Below are 22898 nucleotides of genomic sequence, written 5' to 3'. Positions count from 1 at the left end.
TGTCACACCAACCTTCACTGGTAATATCTTCAGGTTATCCTCAGTGTCGATGTATGGAAACATCCTCTCAGTGAAAGTGTGTGTGAAGGTGTGTATGTGTGTGTTAGTATCAGGATCAGTGAACGACAGCTTTCCTCTGTTCCAGTCCAGATTTACTCTGATCCTCTGGACCTTTTTCTGAACTACAAGATCAGTTTCTGGAGCTGATGATTTACCTTCATAGAACCGTATTGACCGTGTAACCCTTTTAAAAAATGTAGATATCATTTTTTTAATCTAGACGGTATGTCTCCTCTATCCTTCCTCTGGACAGACTCTGCTAACACACCCAGTGACCAGCCTGTACTGTCTCCAACCTCGACATCCCAGCTGTGAGTCCCTGAGTTAAAGCCCTCAGTAAGAATCAAACCTCTCTGGATTATCAGGAAGCTGCTGTTTCTCTCTTCGTCTCACAGTGGTCAGATCTTCAGACAGGATCAGTCTTGGACCAGCAGTGTTTGGGTCCAGAATCACAGGAGTGTAGGAGACCACGTCCTTCATCTTGTTCCAGATGTTGAAGGTCAGGTTGCCCAGGTGTTTGGCCTCGTCTATCAGAGCTCCTGAGGGCAGCTGTGGATCCTCCAGCAGGGGGCGCTGCTGGACTCTTTCCACTGCAGCCTTGTAGTTGTTCAGAAATGAGACGTCTTCAGCTCTCAGCTCCTCCTCTGTGGCTCTGACTGTGTCTGAAAGAGCTGCTATCTCTCTGCTCAGAGCCTCCGTCTTCTCCTTCATCATCTGACTCTTCTGCTCTTCTTCCTCCCTCAGTGCAGCCAACCTGGCCTCCTCTTCCTCTTCTAGAAACTGGTGAAGCTTCTTAAACTGCTCCTTAATCTGCCTCTCTGTGCGTTGGGCCTGGACCTTCATGTGTTCTGCTGTTTTTTGTGTTTTTTTAATATTTGTTTTTATTAACAGAAGTTCTTACAAGATGTTTATGGTGTAGCAAGCATCTACAGTTTGTTACATTGAAAGTCGTATTTTACAAAAGGAACATACACAAATGTATAACCTTATAGACACACCGTACAAGGATGATGATTTTTGATTTTTGAACATCACAAGAGAAAACAAGGAAAAACAAAAAACAAAACAAAACAAAACAAAAATATTACACAAACTTTTCCCATCTCACCCCCCACCCTCCTCCCTTATATGGTTCACAATTTCCTTTCATATATATATCTACACAGTCTATATATACAGTTTATACATACACCCATCTGTACACATTCATATCTATATAAATCAACACACTACTCACAGCAAATGCATCAATTAGGAAGTTATACAAGAGAAACCTGCAGAGGGCTAATTTGAAGCCGGTCCAGGAAGGCTCACACCACCACGGTCAGCCAAGTCCAGAGAAGGCAGAATGCCTGTGAAGGGGCCCCAGATTTCTCCAAAGGCTACATGTCGAGGAAATGTTGCTGTCAATTTTATGTAACCTGTAAGGGGTGTAGTATGTCCTATGGAATTTGCCTGTGTTTTGTGGAGGTTAGCATGGTCTGTGCCTGTTCCAATAGATGATGCCAATCTGCCTCCTCGTAAATACAGCCTAGGTCTGTTTCCCATTTCCCTTTTGTAGTTTTATCATAAACAGGTAACTTTCCATTGATGATACCATATATAAAAGATATTATTCCTTTTGTTGATCTGTGTAATTTGTTACATAGGTGGGTTTCAAGAGGAGTTTCTTTTGGGATATATGGGAATGTTTCTTTGGATTTCTCCTTAACCCAGTCTCTAATTTGTAGGTATTTGAAGAAACTATCTTTGGGAAGGCTGAATTTTTCATTTAGTTGTTGGAAGTTAGCAAATGTATCATTAATGTATAAGTCAGCAACTGTTTGGATTTCTCTATCCCTCCACCCCCACAACACTGAGTCAGCTATGTGGTGTGAGATGTTGGGATGACCCCACAAAGGTGCCCTTCTAAGAAAAGAAATATTTGTGTCGAGAAGTGAGTGAGATTCTTGCCAAACAGCAAATGTGTTCAGTATTATTGAATTGTTTGTGAGTATGGCTAAACATTTTTTTGTACCTATTAATGGAATATCCTTTAAAGGCATAGACTTCATCTCATGTTGTTCTATTGGGACCAATCTAACCTCACTGTTCTCTGCATGCAGCCAGATCCAAATTGATCGGTACTGAGAAGCAAGACAATAATTCCTAAAGTTTGGTAAGTTAAGTCCTCCCCTTGAATATGGAGCCTGTAGAGAGATGATTTTGACCCTAGGGTTTTTCCTTTGCCATATAAAAGGAGTTTTATATGGCATATATATGGAGTTTAATTTTGCTAAACTCTTGGGAACATTCATTAGGAGACATTGAAATAGGTAAATAAACTTAGGCAAAATGTTAATTAATTCTGCCTATGAGAGACATTGGGAGATCCATCTATCTTTGAAAGTTAAGCTTGGTTTGTTCCGATAATTTTATATAATTCTGTTTAAACATATGCTCATCCGATTTGCCAATTTGTATTCAAATATTTGAACCCAATGTTGCATCATTTCAATGGGTCAGTGAGAGCTCTAATATTGTTGTCCTGTATAATTAGTGGTAGAATCTCACTTTTAGTGTAATTTAATTTATACCCTGAAACTGCACTATATTCTTTGAGGCATTTCAATAGAGGGGGGACTGACGTGTGTGGATCGGTTATATATAATAGGAGATCATCTGCATATAGAGAAAGTTTATGTTCACTTGTACCAAATTTAATTCCGGCTATGCAGGTGTTGGAGCGGATGGCAACGGCTAATGGTTCAATTGCAAGCGCAAAGAGCAGGGGGGAGCTTGGACAGCCTTGCCTGCACCCTCTGGATAATGAGAAAGTGTTGGACAGAATGTCATTTGTTAAAATATTAGCTTTGGGGGCATTAAAAAGTGTTTTAACATATTGAGTGAATTTCTCTCCAATAGCCTCTAGAGTCTGAAATAGAAAGCTTGGTTCAATCCTGTCAAATGCTTTGTTTGCATCCATAGACATTATTAGCATAGGATTTGGATTTTTTTTGAGCGGTAGTTCAGTATCCGGGGCAGTCGCCATACATTATCTGCTACGTACCTGTTTTTAACCTGTTTAGTCAGCGTGTATTATCTTTGGTATAACGTCTTCCAGTCTGAGAGCAATTAGTTTGGATAGTATCTTATAATCTGCATTTAAGAGGCTGAGGGGTCTGTATGAATCACATTTATGTTTGTCCTTACCCGGTTTTGGAAGCAGTGTGATTGTTGCGATTTCATATAAGTCTGGTAATTTTTTATTTTCTAAAGCTTCTTTAATCATGTTCGCAAGGGGAATCAATACATTTTTTGAAAAGGCCTTATAATGCTCGATAGGGAAGCCGTCTGGCCCGGGAGTCTTGTTATTTTGTAAAGAATTAATGGATTGGAGTACCTCCATTTCTGATATATCTGCATCAAGCAGATCTCTATCCTCATCTTGTAATTTGGGAAGGGTTATTCAATCCATGAACCTTTTTGCTCCAATATTATCAGCGTCCTGCCCAGTTTTACATAAATCTTCGTAAAATTGTTTGAATTCTGCATTTATAGATGGTGAATTATCAAGGAGTCGGCCATCCTCTGTTAATATTGAGTGTATAAATGTATCAGATGTTTCCTTTTTAATTTGCCAAGCCAGGAGTTTACTTGTTTTGTTCCCAAATTCATAATGGTGATATCTAGTTCTGGCCATAGCTGCTTCCTCTTTGTTGGTACATAGATTATTTTAATGCATCCTTGTTTTTGTTAGTGTATTAAGGTGTTCTTCCTTTTTGGTGGCAATGTAATCCTGTTCCTGCTTTTTAATATCTCTTTCCAATTTAGTTGGTCTCTCTCTAATTTGTTTTACCTTGTCGGCACTGTATGATAAAAATTTGACCTCTCATATAGGCTTTAAGAGCCTCCCAAATGTTGGCATGTGAGGAGGAATTTGAATTGGCTTCAAGAAATATTTCAATATTGGTAGTCATATATGAAATAAATTCAGGGTCTTTCAACATGTAATTTTTAAATCTCCACCTGCGGGTTGTGGGCTGTGGAGTATCAATCATCCAGGAGACTTTGGTGAAAAGAAAGAGAAATCCCTCTGGTTTGGATAAAGATTTCGCCACACGTCAATTATGCCTATGTCTTTCATACCTTGGTTTAGTGCTGTTGCCGCCTTTGACAGTGAGGATGTTTTGTGTGATGATCGATCCAAAAGAGGGTTTAAGACCAAATTAAAGTCTCCACCCACAACACATTGACCCCCAATTGTAGCCAGTTTCATAGTCAGATTGTTAAAGAACAACGGGTCATCGTAATTAGGCCCCTATATATTCACCAAAGATATCTTGTTCCTATTTATTTCACAGTCTACAAGCAAAAATCTGCTGTTTTTATCCTTTTCAACTGACTTTAATTTAAAGTTCAGGTGTTTGTTAATGAGCAAGGAGACGCCTCTTGCTTTTGAGGAGTAGGAAGAGTAGAAAACATTACCCACCCAGTCTCTACGCAGTTTTAAATGTTCAGAGTCAGTGAGGTGGCTCTCTTGGATAAAGGCAATATCTACATTCTGCCTCTTTAAATATGTCAGCCTTTTCTTCCTCTTAATTGGTGAGTTGACCCCTCTTATATTCCAAGATATACATGTTAATTTCCCCATAACATAAGTTCTTTGTATAGATGTCTCAGAAGGATAGGTATCATAGTATTCAGCTCTAAGGATGTCTGGTTATATTCCTGCATTGAGTTTAGAGGTGGTAAAATAATGAACATGGGTGTACTGATAAGACTCAATCTAGACATGAGAATAATCTGGATATATGTGTAAGTAGAAGTTCGAGTTTTAGTGAGAGACCATACTTAATCCCAAAACATTAAAGTAAAAACCTGCCTAATAAAACCCCTGTAACAAAACCACATTAGGTAGGTAACTCTCTTAGGCAACAGTGGTGGCTCCAGTAACTGCTGAAAATTTAAAAAACTGGCCACTCATAACAGTTTGTATATGGGAAAGTTTTAAATTTTATGATATTAGAGATAAGGCAGAAATATGTAAGGGCTAGAGAGGTTGGTTAAGTAAAGTGTGATCCCATTCTACCATTGGGGTGTAAACCATAACATCACGCTCATAAGCCTGCACGCAGGGTCTATATATCTGGACATACCGCCATAGTTGAATAGTGAGCAATTGGTCATGTCTCAATAAACAGGTGCAGGTTTATCATCAGCCATGGTCCCAGTTATTCTGAACATTTGAAGATAACAGGATTAGGTTATTATGTCGCAGCTTGAATCACAACCCTTCTCATCCCTTCTCATCAGTGTCTTTAACGGTGGACTGTGTACTGCAGTCACTTGGGTCAGCTTTAGGCTACTCACTTGGGAGTTCTTTCAAAAAATGTTGCGCTTCAGCTGGAGTGGAGAAAAACTTGACGGATCCCAGATGTTGGATGTGAAGCTGGGCTAGGTAGATCAGCACGTATTCCACCTCCTTCTCTCGCAGCGTCCGCTTCACGTCACGGAACTCGTCTCTCCTACGCTGCAAGTCTGCGGTTTAATCTGGGTAGAACGATATCCTTTTGTTCTCGTATGTCATCTCTTCTTTACTTCTGGCCAGTCGAAGGGCTTTCTCTTTATCGCTGAAGTTCAGGAATTTGGCGATGAGGGGCCGCGGTCTGTCCGACTTCTTCCTGATACGGTGCGCTCTTTCCAGGGTGACAGGTGAGGTGAAGTTATCGTTACCCAGAATTTGCGGTATAAACTTTTCCAAAAATCCTATGGCATCACGACCCTCTGCTAATGTTAGACCTCTTGCTGTGTTTTTCTAAGTCGTCAGTTTTGTCTTTGAGGTGCGTTATCAGTTTCTCCATTTAGTCAACACGTTTCGCGCGTATCTTTGATATTGTCTTCGTTTGTACTCAGTCGTGTCTGTCTGTCCTCGACCTGTTCCGCCAGCGTAGAGAGTGAGGATTCGATTTTCGTTAATGTTGTCTGTATGTCGGCTGTTTTCTTGTCAATATGTTTTGTGAGGTCCTCTTTAGTTTCTTGAATAGCATCGAGAAGTTTTGCTGTTTCCTTTTCCCTGTCCGCCATGTTTCTTGTGTTCTGCTGTTTGATCAAACTTAACTTTAACTCTTCCAGAAACCTTTAGCTTCTTCTTTAAGGACTCCAGAGTTTCCTGAAGCTCCGTTGTGTGTTGTCGAGCAGCTTCATCGATGGGTCTGAATCTGTGGTTGGTGTGTTTTTCTGAATTCCTGCAGATGACACACACTGGCTGCTGATGGTCCAGACAGAAGAGTTTGAGTTTCTTAGTGTGCAGACTGCAGCGAGCCTCTGAAGATCTCTGATCTGTCTTCTGTAAGAAGGCCTCGCACAGGATCTCAAAATACATCATGACAAACCGGACAGCAGAGATCCTCCTCTAATCTGGAGGTCATTTTGTCTTGCTGCCATGGAATGGGTCACATGGAAAAATGTGGGTCAGATATTATATTAATTTTGTCCTTCTTCCCTTAAAGACAGTTTCTTTCTTTCTCCACCAGGCATGAACGGATGTGTTATCAGAGATAATCATCCTGTTTACCTCCGTAGGACAGCAATAATTTATGGCCAATTAGAGTCTGATTAAAGTGTTTATCCATCAGATTTTGATTATACATTGTGGTGTGTGTTTTCTTGACAAGTTGACTCAAACTTTTCCATTTTGTCCAATAACGGCACCTTTGCATCAAATTTGACTTCTCAGAGCAGTCCCCCAAGAAAAACTCTGGGCCATATTTTACCAAACTATTAGCAGTTGTCTTCTCACTGGAACAAGTTGTCTTCAATTAATTTTTAATGAATTGTAAAAAATGATTTTTTTTGCAATTTTCACTTCTTCCTGTAATTACAGTCCATAAAGAATCCATTCAATCCACAACTATCCCAAAAAACCCTGTGAAATCCTGGAGATAATTGACCTGGAGAGATTTCCTGGGACAGTACATTAAAGGTCCAGGTCCATCTACTGGCAGAAATAGAATATAATTTTTATAGGTATGTTTTTCTTGGCCCTGTAGAAAGGACCTACACACTTCACAGCCCGTTCTCATTACCAAATACAGACGTACATGGTGTTCAGTTAGTTGCTTCACCACTATTAAATTAATTAGTAGCTTAATGTTCCAAACTTAGAATAAATGCAGGGCCTCTGTATGTATTGTCTGTTTGATAGCGAGATGACAATGTGACTACAGCAATCACACACTGTTTTCTTGATTGTTATTCTTTTTCTTCTTCCATCCATTTTATAGTTTTATTTTATAATATCCCTTGAACTGATTTTAGGTCAGCAATCATACACACTTTCTTCAGAAAATACAATTATTATTATTAGTTTGTATTATTAATCTGGAAAGTAATCAGATAGTTGCAGTAGACAGCAGTTGTATATCAAAGTCAAAGTCATATGCACACAGCTCAGGAATATCTCTCCAATCCTTCTACAACAGGAGACTGTAGACAGTCAGCAGGAACTTTATTGGCTGTAATTGATTAATGTTATTAAAATAACTGAGTTAAGAGGTCAACTTTCCCACAACCAGGACTGTTTATTATTTAATGCCAAAGAGTAATAAAACACATGATTTATGTATGAAAGGGTTAAATCCATATTCAGTGTCATGCTTCATCACATTTAAAGTGTGTTTTAATGTGTTTACACTCATCCCTACTTATCTCCCTCCATCTGTGTGTGTCCTCTGAGCTCCCCCAGCTCCCCCAGCTCCCACAACTCCCACAGCTCCCAGCACTCTGACCAGAACAATGAAACCTCTATAGAGAGATCGGCTGTGTTAATGTGTTTTTAAAACACTTTTCTAAACTAAACTGTAATAATTCTAATGAAAGTAGTTATTATTTTTATTACTGAATAATGTGCAGGTCTTTAATTAGGAAAACCTGGGAAGGAAAAATCAAGTGTCAAAGCAGCAAAACTCAGTTGTTAAAATAAAATACCAAACAAAGAAAAACACAACCAGTAAAGTAGTATAGGATAATCGATTAATTGTAAATTATTGTTAATTATAAAATATTTGAGTTTCTTAAAATATGCTTTCATTGTTAAACATTGTTTAATGGATTAAACATCTTCCTCAAACACTAAGAAACGCTGTGGTTGCATTGGGCCCCTGAAGCCACCAGGGGGCCTCCACAGTCAATATATTATAATATAACTACAGTACAGACTGTATACTATAATGACTTTAGTCCCTCTGAAATTGATAATCTTGTCGATAGTGCTACAGGCTCACTACGATCAACATTAGACTCTATCGCTCCTATAAAAAGGACATTATTGAAACATAGGAGACTAGCACCGTGGTATAACCACCAAACCCGCCAGTTAAAACAAATAGCTAGAAAATCTGAAAGGAAATGGCGCTCTTCCAAATTATCAGAATATCGCTCAATTTGGCAAGATAATCTTAAAACCTATAGAAAGGCCCTCCGTAATGCCAGAGGAGCCTATTATTCAGCACTAATAGAAGAAAATAAGAACAACCCTAGGTTCCTCTTCAGCACTGTAGCCAGGCTGACACAGTCAGTAGAGTCACAGCTCTATTGAGCCACATATCCCCATAAACTTAAGTAGCAATGACTTCATGAGCTTCTTCTATAATAAAATTATTACTATGAGAGAAAAAATTAATCACCAACTGCCATCAACAGTTATCAGTGGCTCTCCAAGTTCAGGGACTTCTGTCAATGTAAACTTAGATATATATTTAGACTGTTTTTCTGCTATCGATCTTCATCACTTAACTTCAATCATTTCTTCATCGAAGCCATCAACCTGTCTATTAGACCCGATCCCAACTAGGCTGCTTAAAGAAGTTGTTCCCTTAATTGGCACTTCTTTACTGGATATGATTAATCTTTCTTTATTATCAGGATATGTACCACAGTCCTTTAAAGTAGCTGTAATTAAACCCCTTCTTAAAAAGCCCACTCTTGACCCAGGGGTTTTAGCCAACTATAGACCAATCTCTAACCTCCCCTTCCTCTCTAAGATTCTGGAGAAAGTAGTCGCCAGAGTTGTGTGAATTTCTACATAACAATAGTTTATTTGAGGATTTTCAGTCAGGATTTAGAGTTCATCATAGCACAGAGACAGCTCTGGTTAAAGTTAATAATGACCTTCTGACTGCTTCTGACAATGGACTTGTCTCTGTACTTGTATTATTAGATCTTAGTGCTGCATTTGACACCATTGACCATGATATTCTTTTACAGAGACTTGAGCATCAAATTGGCATTAAAGGAACTGCCCTAACCTGGTTTAAGTCATACTTATCAGATCGTTCTCAGTTTGTACATGTTAACGATGAATCCTCCATAAATACTACAGTTAGTCATGGAGTTCCACAAGGTTCTGTACTTGGACCAATACTATTTACTTTATATATGCTCCCTTTAGGCAACATTATTAGGAATCACTCCATTAACTTTCACTGTTATGCAGATGATGCGCAGTTATATCTATCAATCAAACCCAATGAAATTAATCAATTATCTAAATTACAAACATGTCTTAAGGACATAAAATCCTGGATGACCTGCAATTTTCTGATGTTAAACTCAGAAAAAAACGAAATTCTTGTTCTTGGCCCCAAAAACCTTAGAGACTCATTGTCTAAAGATATAGTCACTCTAGATGGCATTAACTTGGCCTCTAGCACCACTGTCAGGAATCTTGGAGTTATCTTTGATCAGGATTTGTCATTTAACTCCCACATAAAGCAGACCTCTAGGACCGCCTTCTTTCATTTACGTAATATTAGAAAAATTAGACACATCCTATCACAGACAGATGCAGAAAAACTAATCCATGCATTTGTTACTTCAAGGCTGGATTACTGCAACTCTTTATTATCAGGTTGCCCCAATAAGTCCATTAAAACGCTCCAATTAATTCAGAACGCTGCAGCACGAGTACTGACAGGAACTAGAAAAAGAGATCACATCTCTCCTGTACTAGCTACTCTGCATTGGCTCCCTGTAAAATGTAGAATTGAATTTAAAATCCTCCTCCTCACCTATAAAGCTCTTCATGGTCAGGCCCCTTCATATCTTAAAGAGCTTATAGTACCCTATTACCCCACTAGAACATTACGTTCTCTAAATGCAGGGCTACTTGTGGTTCCTATAGTCTCTAAAAAGTAGAACAGGAGCCAGAGCCTTCAGTTACCAAGCTCCTCTCCTGTGGAACCAGCTTCCAGTTGTGGTTCGGGAGGCAGACACCCTCACCACATTCAAGAGTAGGCTTAAGACATTCCTCTTTGATAAAGCTTATAGTTAGGGCTGGATCAGGTGAGTCCTGAACCATCCCTTAGTTATGCTGCTATAGGCCTAGACTATCGGGGGATTTCCCATGGTGCACTGAGCTACTCTCTTCCTCTCTCTTTCTGCACTCATTCATGTCCCATTAATGCATGTTACTAACTCCACTTCTTCCCCAGAGTTCTTGTGCTTTCTCGTCTCGCAGGTTCTTGTCGATCCTGGTGGAGCCTCCTGCCATGGTCCTGCTTGACTGCCATTGCCAATACTGTTGTTGCTGTGCACCTGTCTGTCTGTCTGTCTCTCGCTCTCTCTCTCTCGCTCTCTCTCTCTCTCTCTCTCTCTCTCTCTCTCTCTCTCTCTCTCTCACCCCAACTGGTCGAGACAGACGACCACCCACCTAGAGCCGAAGGATCTGTCCTAGGTTTCTGCCTTTTAACAGGCAGTTTTTCCTTGCCCTTGTCGCCAAGTGCTTGCTCATGGTGGTACTGTTGGGTCTCTGTAATTAATGTTAAAGAGTTCGGTCTAGACCTGCTCTATTTGAAAAGTGTCCTGAGATAACTTCTGTTATGAATTGGCGCTATACAAATAAAATTTAATTGAATTGAATTGAATTAAACTGCAGGAGCTGTTGTTGGACATACTGCTGCACACTTCAGATTGTAAAATGAGTCTAATGGCAGCGTGCTGTAAGTGGTCGCCCTTAATGTGCCTGGTGTTAAACTACTTCCTGATCAAACATTATTAATGACTCCTGATTATCCAGACTCTGGGATTACTCCTTGTCATTTGTGTGACCTCCTGTTGCTGATCCACATGATTGAGACTGTATGTACAGTGAGCTGCTGTCTTATCTTTATGTCTTTAGTGTCCTCATCAGGCTCTCCGCTGTTGGACAGCAGGAAGGTTCCCAGCTAATAAAAGTGTGTGTTCAGTTCAGGTCTGTGCAGCAGTTAACCATGAGATCATTGATGCTGTTGTTGTGAGGGCCTCGCCCACTGGCCTCAAACTGTGGGAAAACTAATCCTGCCTGGGACTCGGGGGTTTGTGATACTAATGTGGGCCTATAAATAGAGGAGAGGGATCCTCAGTCCCAGCACAGCTCGCTCTGCTCGCCCACAGAAGCTCAGCGCTCCACCAGAATGTCTCCGACCGACGCCTCGGTGCTCTCCACCAAAGACAGACACAAAGTAAGTCCTCCTTCACTGTCCTCAGCTCCTTTTCTCTGTGGCTGCTCCTCTCGCTGTGATCCTGCCCCGAGGGAGAACTGCTCCAGCTCACTTTTATACTGTTGCAGGGAGGGATCTGTTCTCGTACAAGTTTCCTTCAATTTTTAATGACTTATTTTACTTTCTGCTGGAATTTTATTACAAATAAAAGCCTAAAAACATCATAAAATGAATCACAATTGTGACCTAAAATGTCTCCTGGAGGGGCTGATATTGTCAGTATGTTAGAGACCCCCCCAGAATGTAATAACTCCCCCTTGGCTCCCCATGTAGTTCACAGTGTAACTGACCCAGCTTCCTGTTGTCTTCACCAGCTGAGGAAACCGCTCGTGGAGAAGATGCGCAGAGATCGCATCAATAGTTGCATTGAGCAGCTCAAGGTCCTGCTGGAGAAGGAGTTCCACAAACAGGATCCCAACGCCAAGCTGGTGAAGGATGACGTCCTGGAGATGACGGTGGTGTTCCTGAGGCGGCAGCTTCCTCTCTCTGGAGGACTTAATGCTGCCCGACCTGCGCCGCCTCCAGGACGCCGCCACCCCCGTACCCACCCTCTCCATCCAGGCTGCGGGGAAGCAGCTGGTGGGGTCCGACAGAGGCGTGTGGAGGCTGTGGTAGAGTAGGACACTGAGGAAGGTAGAGAAGGACACTGATGGAGGTAGAGAAGGACACTGATGGTGGTAGAGGAGGACACTGAGGGAGGTAGAGAAGGACACTGATGGTGGTAGAGGAGGACACTGAGGGAGGTAGAGGAGGACACTGATGGTGGTAGAGGAGGACACTGCGGGAGGTAGAGGAGGACACTGATGGTGGTAGAGGAGGACACTGAGGGAGGTAGAGGAGGACACTGATGGAGGTTTGACTCCTGTGGGGTCCTTGTCTATATCTGAGTACTGCGCGCTGCAGTGAGGACGTTATCTTCCATGTGAGGATAAAACTAGTTAGACCTTTTATAAAGAACATAATAATATATTTTTAATATTTTTTTAATATAATAAAATTAGTGTGAAGCTGATGATATTTGAATAAATTCATTTTTTTATCTTAAATCATTTGTCCTCCACAGCAGGCGTCAGATCCACTGGGACCAGTTCATTAAACTATTACTGATAAATATATCATATCTACGTTCTCTACTCAGCATCTCCAACAGGAACCAAAATTTATGTTCTAGCAAATTCATTACTGCACCCTGAAAGTCCGTATGGCCGACCAGGGACCAGGGACCAGGGACTGGGACCAGGGACCAGTGACCAGGGACCAGTGACCAGGGACCAGTGACCAGGGACCAGGGACTGGAACCAGTGACCAGTGACCAGGGACCAGGGACCAGGGACCAGGGACCAGTGACCAGTAACCAGTGACCAGGGACCAGGGACCAGGATTTTCTGATCATCGCAGTTGCTTTTAAACACACACACACAGATATTGGGCTGCTTTAACTTTAACTGGGTTGTTTCTCACATTCACTGTTTGTAGACTCGACTCTTGGTCGGGTTGTCTTTGTAAATGAGAACTGGACTGTACTGGTTCAATACCAAAATAATAATATTACTAATATTATTATTATAAACAGACCTCAGGAAGAGAAGCTCCACCAACATTGTGGTTGTATTCTCTGTCTTTGTTGTTTTTAATGTTTATAGAATAAAATAAAACTCTTTGAATGAGTGTGTGTGTGAGTGTGTGTGTGTGTGTGTGTGTGTGTGTATGTATGTATGTGTGTGTGAGTGTGTGAGTGTGTGTCTGTGTATGTGAGTGTGTCTGTGTGTGTGTGTGTGTGTGTGTATGTGTGTGTGTGGCTGTGTGTGTGTGTGTGTGTGTGTGTATGTGTGTGTGTGTGTATGTGTGTGTGTGTGTGTGTGTGTGTGTGTGTATGTGTGTGTGTGTGGCTGTGTGTGTGTGTGTGTGTGTGTATGTGTGTGTGTGCGTGTGTGTCTGTGTGTGTATGTGTGTGTCTGTGTGTGTGTCTGTGTATGTGTGTCGCTGTGTATGTGTGTGTTTGTGTGTGTGTGTGTGTGTGTGTGTGTCTGTGTGTCTGTGTGTGTGTGTGTATGTGTGTGTGCGTGTGTGTGTGTATGTGTGTGTGCGTGTGTGTGTATGTGTGTGTGTATGTGTGTGTGTGTGCGTGTGTGTGGCTGTGTATGTGTGTGTGTGTGTGTGTGTGTGTGTGTGTGTGTGTGCGTGCGTGTGTGTGTGTGTGTGCGTGCGTGTGTGTGTGTGTGTGGCTGTGTATGTGTGTGTGTGTGGCTGTGTATGTGTGTGTGTGTGTGTGTGTGTGTGTGTGTGTGTGTGTGTGTGTGTGTGTGTGTGTGTGTGTGTGTGTGTGTGTGTGTGTGTGTGTGTGTGTGTGTGTGTGTGTGGCTGTGTATGTGTGTGTGTGTGTGTGTGTGTGTGCGTGTGTGTGTGTGTGTATGTATGTGTGTGTGTGTGTGTGTGTGTGTGTGTGTGTACCTCCCCCGCTGAGTGGTGGTCAGATCTGTGGAGTCTGCCTCTGCTCTGCTTTCCCACACTCCTCAACCTCCCACGTTCGTCCCGGGACAAAGGAAGTGTGCCATGTTGAATACCTAAGATATTTATTTTTATTTTATTGATTATATTTGTTTATTTTTGCCATCTAATATATTTGATGTAGTTTTATTGAACACTGTATTTTATCTTTAAATTATTTAGTTTTTGTTCCATTCTGTCTCAGTAAAGTTTGATTGATTGATGATTGATTGATTATAACACACAATGTTCAGATTACCTCAGATTATATTATAGTGTTTCCACATATATCCTTATATTTATAGTATATTTAAATTAAACTGCTGTTGGATTTAGTTCCTGTACAGTTATATTTATTTTTACAGTAATCTTTAGTCATAAGTATATTTATTAATATTCAATAATCTGTAAATATAAAGGGTTATTTTTGTTTTATTTGTATTGTGCGTGTGTTATTATAGATAGATAGACTTTATTAATCAATTATTATTATTATTATATATATTACAATTATTAATTAATGAATAATTATCTGTTTTGTATCTGGAGCTGCTGTTATTGTTTGATCAATAAAGTTAATCTGATTTTATAAACAGGCCGATCAATATCTGTACAACCCAAACACGCACTGTACAGTACCTGTACTGCCCAGAGGGGGGCGCTGTTTCACTGTCTGTGAAACAGATAATCTCATTAATGATATTATTGGTATAAATCAGCCTCTTTATCCTAAATTATGTATTTATAATATTTATGATTTTATAACCTCAATGTCAATTTTTAGTTTTTAACATATTGATACAAAATGTTAAACTGATAGAATGTTTGTTTCTTTCCTTTTCCAATCAATTAAATTATAAACTACATATTTTACTTCATTTCTTTATCTTGTTTTTGTTTGTTTTCTACGTTTAGTTTAGTAAATATTCAGATGACCTTACTGCTTTCCTTTTTCTATAAGACAATAAAAGATGGATGGAGATAATAACGATTTATTGATTTATTCCCTCTGAAACTGCAGGAGATCAGGAGATCAGGAGATCAGGAGCTTGTTTACAGCCAACGTTTATTTTAAGAACATTTGACTCCACATTCAGTCTCTGATTACAGAAAACACTGTGTTCATTCACAGGAAACCTTCACAGAAGGAATCTAACACATTATTATTATCACTGATAATTACGTCTGTACACACCATCCTCAGTGGAAACAGGAAGTGCATCAACAGAGCACGACAACAGCAAACACCTTCTTCAATATGAAGTAAATGTAAAAGTCCTGAGAACATTTCAGTGTCCTCCTCTACCTCCATCAGGGTCCTCCTCTACCACGGCCTCCACACGCCTCTGTCGGACCCCTCCAGCTGCTTCCCCGCAGTCTGGATGGAGAGGGTGGGTGCGGGGGTGGCGGCGTCCTGGAGGCGGCGCAGGTCGGGCAGCATTACTTCCTCTAGAGAGCTGGAGGTGGACAGGAAGCACAGCGTCTCCTTCCAGCAGTGTGAGTAGCCGTGGCTCTGAGGCTGCAGCTGCCGCCTCAGGAACACCACCGTCATCTCCAGGACGTCGGCCTTCTCCAGCTTGGCGTTGGGATCCTGTTTGTGGAACTCCTTCTCCAGCAGGACCTTGAGCTGCTCAATGCAACTGTTGATGCGATCTCTGCGCATCTTCTCCACGAGCGGTTTCCTCAGCTGGTGAAGACAACAGGAAGCTGGGTCAGTTACACTGTGAACTACAGGGGGAGCCAAGATTCATTTTATGATGTTTTTAGGCTTTTATTTGTAATAAAATTCCAGCAGAAAGTAAAATAAGTCATTAAAAATTGAAGGAAACTTGTACGAGAAAAGATCCCTCCCTGCAACAGTATAAAAGTGAGCTGGAGCAGTTCTCCCTCGGGGCAGGATCACAGCGAGAGGAGCAGCCACAGAGAAAAGGAGCTGAGGACAGTGAAGGAGGACTTACTTTGTGTCTGTCTTTGGTGGAGAGCACCGAGGCGTCGGTCGGAGACATTCTGGTGGAGCGCTGAGCTTCTGTGGGCGAGCAGAGCGAGCTGTGCTGGGACTGAGGATCCCTCTCCTCTATTTATAGGCCCACATTAGCATCACAAAGCCCTGAGTCCCAGGCAGGATTAGTTTTCCCACAGTTTGAGGCCAGTGGGCGAGGCCCTCACAACAACAGCATCAATGATCTCATGGTTAACTGCTGCACAGACCTGAACTGAACACACACTTTTATTAGCTGGGAACCTTCCTGCTGTCCGACAGCGGAGAGCCTGATGAGGACACTAAAGACATAAAGATAAGACACACTGACAGCAGCTCACTGTACACACTTTGTACTGAAGAATCATTCACATAAAGTTTGTTTGAACAATAACTGAATGAGACAGTGACAGCAGGGAAGTAAAGATAAATATCTGTAGTTAGTTTCTCTGTTGAAGTCAATGTGATTCAGTTATTATAATTCAATTCAATTCAATTCAATTTTATTTGTATAGCGCCAATTCATAACAGAAGTTATCTCAGGACACTTTTCAAATAGAGCAGGTCTAGACCGAACTCTTTAAAACATTAATTACAGAGACCCAACAGTACCACCATGAGCAAGACCTTGGAGACAAGGGCAAGGAAAAACTGCCTGTTAAAAGGCAGAAACCTAGGACAGATCCTCCGGCTCTAGGTGGGTGGTCGTCTGTCTCGACCAGTTGGGGTGAGAGAGAGAGAGAGAGAGAGAGAGAGAGAGAAAGGCAGAGAGAGAGAGAGAGAGAGAGAGAGAGAGAGAGAGGCAGAGAGAGAGACGCAGAGAGAGAGAGAGAGCGAGAGACAGAGAGAGAGACAGAGAGAGAGAGAGAGACAGACAGACAGGTGCATAGCAACAACAGTATTGGCAACGGCAATAGACACTTATTAGTTATTAGTCTACAATATTAGTGTTTGTAGTTCTTCCATTCAGGACACCACACAGAATTGGAGGGAAAACATAACTGTCAATCAAACACAATTACCCAGAGTCCTCTGGGAAGGCACACTTCTATTGTGTACCTCCTCCTCCTCCTCCTCCTCCTCGGATCATCCCTTTAGGAAGATGTGTAATAAATGGGAAGGACAGTGTGGGAAAAGAGGTTGGGATCCTGTTCACACACACCCTGCAGTCAATAGAGAGAGCCCCCCCCCCCCACCTTTCAACCTGTAGGATCAGAGCCTCCACTGTGGGGAAGGGGGGAGCATGTGGGACGTCTCTCTGCCTTCCCGCCTTCCTTCCACCAGACCTTGGGTGTGTTTCTACTCACCTACTGATTACTGCTCCTCTTCGTGAGTCCTGCCGTTACCATAACAACCGAACAGACACTGCAGTGTTTAAAAAGATCCGATAGAAAATATATAACATATATAAATATAAATATATAATATCTATAACCTGACAACTGAATATGAAATGTTTTCATCCAGCAGTTCATCATCATCATCATCATCATCATCATCCTCACCACCACCCTCACTGTAGCTCTCAGCTGCCTGTATGGAGCTATCTGCTGCTTACTAACATTTCCTATCAGAGTGAACAGATTGTTCGTTTTCATATTTTATATTTACTGAAAACAGAAATACAGCAGACAGACTGTGAGCTTTTAAAACTTTTAATCTGTCAGGAGGGGAATCAGAGACACCCACACAAACACTGGTTCTTTATGGACCCCTGACGAGCCCAAACTAAATCACATATTTTATACTTTATATTATATTCAATGCATAACAAGAACTGATAAACTGTAAAAACACAATAACTGCAGGAGGTTTGTGTGAAGGTTTTTATACAATCTCTGTCTGTATTATAGATTTAAAAATGTTTCATACGGACTTAATAGACTTATTTTTGAACAAATTCAGTGTATGTGACTGATAATATACTTAAAGATAGAAGTAGGGATAATATTATAGTATTATGATACAGAGAATAAACCTGTGAAGAATGAAGGACTTTGTACTTGTAATGGAGTACTTTGTTGTCCTGATACTTGTACTCCAGTGAAGGTATTTATTACAATGAGTATTTAATGATATATTTCGGGGCTGGTTGCCCCGAGCGAAGCAGGAAGTCTCAGAGTAATTTGGACGTCTTTAACAAGTGTTAATGACCCTGAACGTAAAGAGGCAGATGGTGCACTGTGTCTTTCTTCTTCTCTGCTCCTGCATTTCTCACAAGTGAGTCATGACACCGTGCAGATGAAAACACGTCATTCCAGCGTGGTCGTCACACGCCAAACAACACGCCGAACAACACGCCAAACAACACGTCTTCATGTCTTTGAGTCTGTGTGCTGAGGAATGTGTGAGAGCTGCTGTCAGCTCCTCGTTCCCACACTTCAGCCTCCATTCAGGGCAGTGGCCCACCCTGCGGCGGCCGCCACTGATCCTTTAGCCCCTCATTATGCTCCCACCTCAATGGACCATCTGGAGCTACTGGGGGGTGGGGGCACTGCACACAGACCCCCAGCACACCTCAGAGTGTGCAGGTAGATGATAGAGACAGTGCTCTGGTACCTGAGTTCATTTCATCAAAGAAAACTCTGATTAAAAGAAAAAGAAACGACAAATAATATCTAAAGGTTCTAGATGTTAAAGAGTTCGGTCTAGACCTGCTCTATTTGAAAAGTGTCCTGAGATAACTTCTGTTATGAATTGGTGCTATACAAATAAAACTGAAATGAATTGATGTCAGATTGTGAATCAGAGTTTATCAACAGTGAGTGAACGGGTTGTAACCACTGCTGCCAGTGGGCAACGCTAGCTAACGTTAGCTTATAAATGGAGTCCCCTAATGTCTACAAAGACCGACACCCACCACAACACAGAGTCCACAACACAGAGTCCAACAGAGAGTCCACAACACAGAGTCCACAACACAGAGTCCACAACACAGAGTCCAACACAGAGTCCAACACAGAGTCCACAACACAGAGTCCACAACACAGAGTCCAACACAGAGTCCACAACACAGAGTCCAACACAGGTCCACAACACAGAGTCCACAACACAGAGTCCAACACAGAGTCCACAACACAGAGTCCACAACAGAGTCCAACACAGAGTCCAACACAGAGTCCACAACACAGAGTCCACAACAGAGTCCAACACAGAGTCCACAACACAGAGTCCACAACACAGAGTCCAACACAGAGTCCACAACACAGAGTCCACAACACAGAGTCCAACACAGAGTCCACAACACAGAGTCCACAACACAGAGTCCAACACAGAGTCCAACACAGAGTCCAACACAGAGTTCACAACACAGAGTCCACAACACAGAGTCCACAACACAGAGTCCACAACACAGAGTCCAACACAGAGTCCACCACACAGAGTCCACAACACAGAGTCCAACACAGAGTCCACAACACAGAGTCCAACACAGAGTCCACAACACAGAGTCCACAACACAGAGTCCAACACAGAGTCCAACACAGAGTCCAACACAGAGTCCACAACACAGAGTCCACAACACAGAGTCCAACACAGAGTCCAACACAGAGTCCACAACACAGAGTCCAACACAGAGTCCACAACACAGAGTCCACAACACAGAGTCCAACACAGAGTCCAACACAGAGTTCACAACACAGAGTCCACAACACAGAGTCCAACACAGAGTCCACAACACAGAGTCCAACACAGAGTCCACAACACAGAGTCCACAACACAGAGTCCAACACAGAGTCCAACACAGAGTCCACAACACAGAGTCCAACACAGAGTCCACAACACAGAGTCCAACACAGAGTCCACCACACAGAGTCCACAACACAGAGTCCAACACAGAGTCCACCACACAGAGTCCACAACACAGAGTCCACAACACAGAGTCCACAACACAGAGTCCAACACAGAGTCCACCACACAGAGTCCACAACACAGAGTCCAACACAGAGTCCACCACACAGAGTCCACAACACAGAGTCCACAACACAGAGTCCAACACAGAGTCCACAACACAGAGTCCACAACAGAGTCCAACAACACAGAGTCCAACAAAGTCAAAGCTAACATTACTGCAAAGCTTGTGGGACATATTGTCTGATTGTGCTGCTGGATAACGTTAGCTTGCGGGCTAATGTTAAATGATGTAGCCGTACAAAGCTAACGATAGCTTTCTACTAGCCAAGAGTGATGCGAGGCAGGGGCATCCAGCTAGCTAACTGTAGCTAAGATGTGTCTTGGCTGTGCATTGTGGGTCTGGCGTTGGTTGCTTCGTGGTGTTGGCTGATGGTTGATATGTAAACAGCGAGCTAGTTATTAGCATGGAGCTAACAATCCAAATAAAATATAGGAACATTGCAGATAGTAACGTTATTCTAAATGTGATCGTCAGTTATTTTACAGCGTTCAGTGTTGTAGCTGTTAGCTACAGTTCACTGAACGACCACTGGTGGCGCTGTTAGCTACAGTTTAATGAACGACCACTGGTGGCGCTGTTACCTACAGTTCACTGAACGACCACTGGTGGCGCTGTTAGTTACAGTTTAATGAACGACCACTGGTGGCGCTGTTAGCTACAGTTCACTGAACGACCACTGGTGGCGCTGTTAGCTACAGTTTAATGAACGACCACTGGTGGCGCTGTTAGCTACAGTTTAATGAACGACCACTGGTGGCGCTGTTACCTACAGTTCACTGAACGACCACTGGTGGCGCTGTTAGTTACAGTTTAATGAACGACCACTGGTGGCGCTGTTAGCTACAGTTCACTGAACGACCACTGGTGGCGCTGTTAGCTACAGTTTAATGAACGACCACTGGTGGCGCTGTTAGCTACAGTTTAATGAACGACCACTGGTGGCGCTGTTAGCTACAGTTCACTGAACGGCCACTGGAGGCGCTGTTAGCTACAGTTTAATGAACGACCACTGGAGGCGCTGTTAGCTACAGTTTAATGAACGACCACTGGTGGCGCTGTTAGCTACAGTTTAATGAACGACCACTGGAGGCGCTGTTAGCTACAGTTTAATGAACGACCACTGGTGGCGCTGTTAGCTACAGTTTAATGAACGACCACTGGAGGCGCTGTTAGCTACAGTTTAATGAACGACCACTGGTGGCGCTGTTAGTTACAGTTCACTGAACGACCACTGGTGGCGCTGTTAGCTACAGTTCACTGAACGACCACTGGTGGCGCTGTTAGTTACAGTTTAATGAACGACCACTGGAGGCGCTGTTAGCTACAGTTTAATGAACGACCACTGGAGGCGCTGTTAGCTACAGTTTAATGAACGACCACTGGAGGCGCTGTTAGCTACAGTTTAATGAACGACCACTGGAGGCGCTGTTAGCTACAGTTTAATGAACGACCACTGGTGGCGCTGTTAGCTACAGTTTAATGAACGACCACTGGAGGCGCTGTTAGCTACAGTTTAATGAACGACCACTGGTGGCCCTGTTAGCTACAGTTTAATGAACGACCACTGGTGGCGCTGTTAGCTACAGTTTAATGAACGACCACTGGTGGCGCTGTTAGTTACAGTTCACTGAACGACCACTGGTGGCGCTGTTAGCTACAGTTCACTGAACGACCACTGGCGGCGCTGTTAGCTACAGTTCACTGAACGACCACTGGAGGCGCTGTTAGCTACAGTTTAATGAACGACCACTGGCGGCGCTGTTAGCTACAGTTCACTGAACGACCACTGGAGGCGCTGTTAGCTACAGTTCACTGAACGACCACTGGTGGCGCTGTTAGCTACAGTTTAATGAACGACCACTGGCGGCGCTGTTAGCTACAGTTCACTGAACGACCACTGGTGGCGCTGTTAGCTACAGTTTAATGAACGACCACTGGTGGCGCTGTTACCTACAGTTCACTGAACGACCACTGGTGGCGCTGTTAGTTACAGTTTAATGAACGACCACTGGTGGCGCTGTTAGCTACAGTTCACTGAACGACCACTGGTGGCGCTGTTAGCTACAGTTTAATGAACGACCACTGGTGGCGCTGTTAGCTACAGTTTAATGAACGACCACTGGTGGCGCTGTTACCTACAGTTCACTGAACGACCACTGGTGGCGCTGTTAGTTACAGTTTAATGAACGACCACTGGTGGCGCTGTTAGCTACAGTTCACTGAACGACCACTGGTGGCGCTGTTAGCTACAGTTTAATGAACGACCACTGGTGGCGCTGTTAGCTACAGTTTAATGAACGACCACTGGTGGCGCTGTTAGCTACAGTTCACTGAACGACCACTGGAGGCGCTGTTAGCTACAGTTTAATGAACGACCACTGGTGGCGCTGTTAGCTACAGTTTAATGAACGACCACTGGAGGCGCTGTTAGCTACAGTTTAATGAACGACCACTGGTGGCGCTGTTAGCTACAGTTTAATGAACGACCACTGGAGGCGCTGTTAGCTACAGTTTAATGAACGACCACTGGTGGCGCTGTTAGCTACAGTTTAATGAACGACCACTGGAGGCGCTGTTAGCTACAGTTCACTGAACGACCACTGGTGGCGCTGTTAGTTACAGTTCACTGAACGACCACTGGTGGCGCTGTTAGCTACAGTTCACTGAACGACCACTGGTGGCGCTGTTAGCTACAGTTTAATGAACGACCACTGGAGGCGCTTTTAGCTACAGTTTAATGAACGACCACTGGTGGCGCTGTTAGCTACAGTTTAATGAACGACCACTGGAGGCGCTGTTAGCTACAGTTTAATGAACGACCACTGGAGGCGCTGTTAGCTACAGTTTAATGAACGACCACTGGTGGCGCTGTTAGCTACAGTTTAATGAACGACCACTGGTGGCGCTGTTAGCTACAGTTTAATGAACGACCACTGGTGGC

The 22898-nt window shown here is 42.8% G+C and overlaps 2 protein-coding genes and 1 long non-coding RNA gene across 12 annotated transcripts; 1 reads left to right on the top strand and 2 right to left on the bottom strand.

The window, feature by feature from the left end:
* The first annotated feature begins 10236 nt into the window (after positions 1 to 10236).
* LOC127372190 (transcription factor HES-5-like) lies at positions 10237 to 13243 on the top strand. 8 transcript variants are annotated; one of them, XR_007886553.1, is made up of 3 exons: positions 10237 to 11540; positions 11894 to 12256; positions 12367 to 13243. XR_007886553.1 is itself a non-coding variant. In XM_051415668.1 (3 exons), exons 1-2 carry the CDS (start codon positions 11493 to 11495, stop codon positions 12197 to 12199), a joined length of 354 nt encoding a protein of 117 aa, XP_051271628.1. In that variant the 5' UTR covers positions 10237 to 11492; the 3' UTR covers positions 12200 to 12212; positions 12751 to 13243. The 8 variants fall into 8 exon arrangements, 4 of the variants coding, with proteins under 4 accessions (XP_051271628.1, XP_051271626.1, XP_051271627.1 ...); XR_007886551.1 differs by having other exon boundaries at positions 12323 to 13243; XR_007886550.1 differs by having other exon boundaries at positions 11894 to 12278.
* A 1872-nt stretch (positions 13244 to 15115) lies between these two features.
* LOC127372188 (transcription factor HES-5-like) lies at positions 15116 to 16433 on the bottom strand. The gene is made up of 2 exons (XM_051415664.1): positions 16025 to 16433; positions 15116 to 15753 (listed from the first exon to the last, which is right to left on the bottom strand). The coding sequence occupies exons 1-2, from the start codon at positions 16070 to 16072 to the stop codon at positions 15391 to 15393; spliced, it is 411 nt and encodes a 136-aa protein (XP_051271624.1). The 5' UTR covers positions 16073 to 16433; the 3' UTR covers positions 15116 to 15390.
* A 4037-nt stretch (positions 16434 to 20470) lies between these two features.
* On the bottom strand, positions 20471 to 22567 carry LOC127372192 (uncharacterized). Of its 3 annotated transcripts, none has more exons than XR_007886554.1 (3): positions 22093 to 22567; positions 21908 to 22055; positions 20471 to 21611 (listed from the first exon to the last, which is right to left on the bottom strand). It is a non-coding gene; the product is annotated as an uncharacterized LOC127372192 (long non-coding RNA). The 3 variants fall into 3 exon arrangements; XR_007886556.1 differs by having other exon boundaries at positions 20472 to 20686; positions 20724 to 21611; positions 21908 to 22567; XR_007886555.1 differs by having other exon boundaries at positions 20472 to 21611; positions 21908 to 21981.
* Positions 22568 to 22898: the final 331 nt, after the last annotated feature.

Source organism: Dicentrarchus labrax, unplaced genomic scaffold (assembly GCF_905237075.1).
Source record: "Dicentrarchus labrax unplaced genomic scaffold, dlabrax2021, whole genome shotgun sequence".
Taxonomy (NCBI): Eukaryota; Metazoa; Chordata; class Actinopteri; family Moronidae; genus Dicentrarchus; species Dicentrarchus labrax.
The sequence above is the reverse complement of the archived record's forward strand: the minus strand, read 5'-3'. Positions and strand labels throughout refer to the sequence as shown.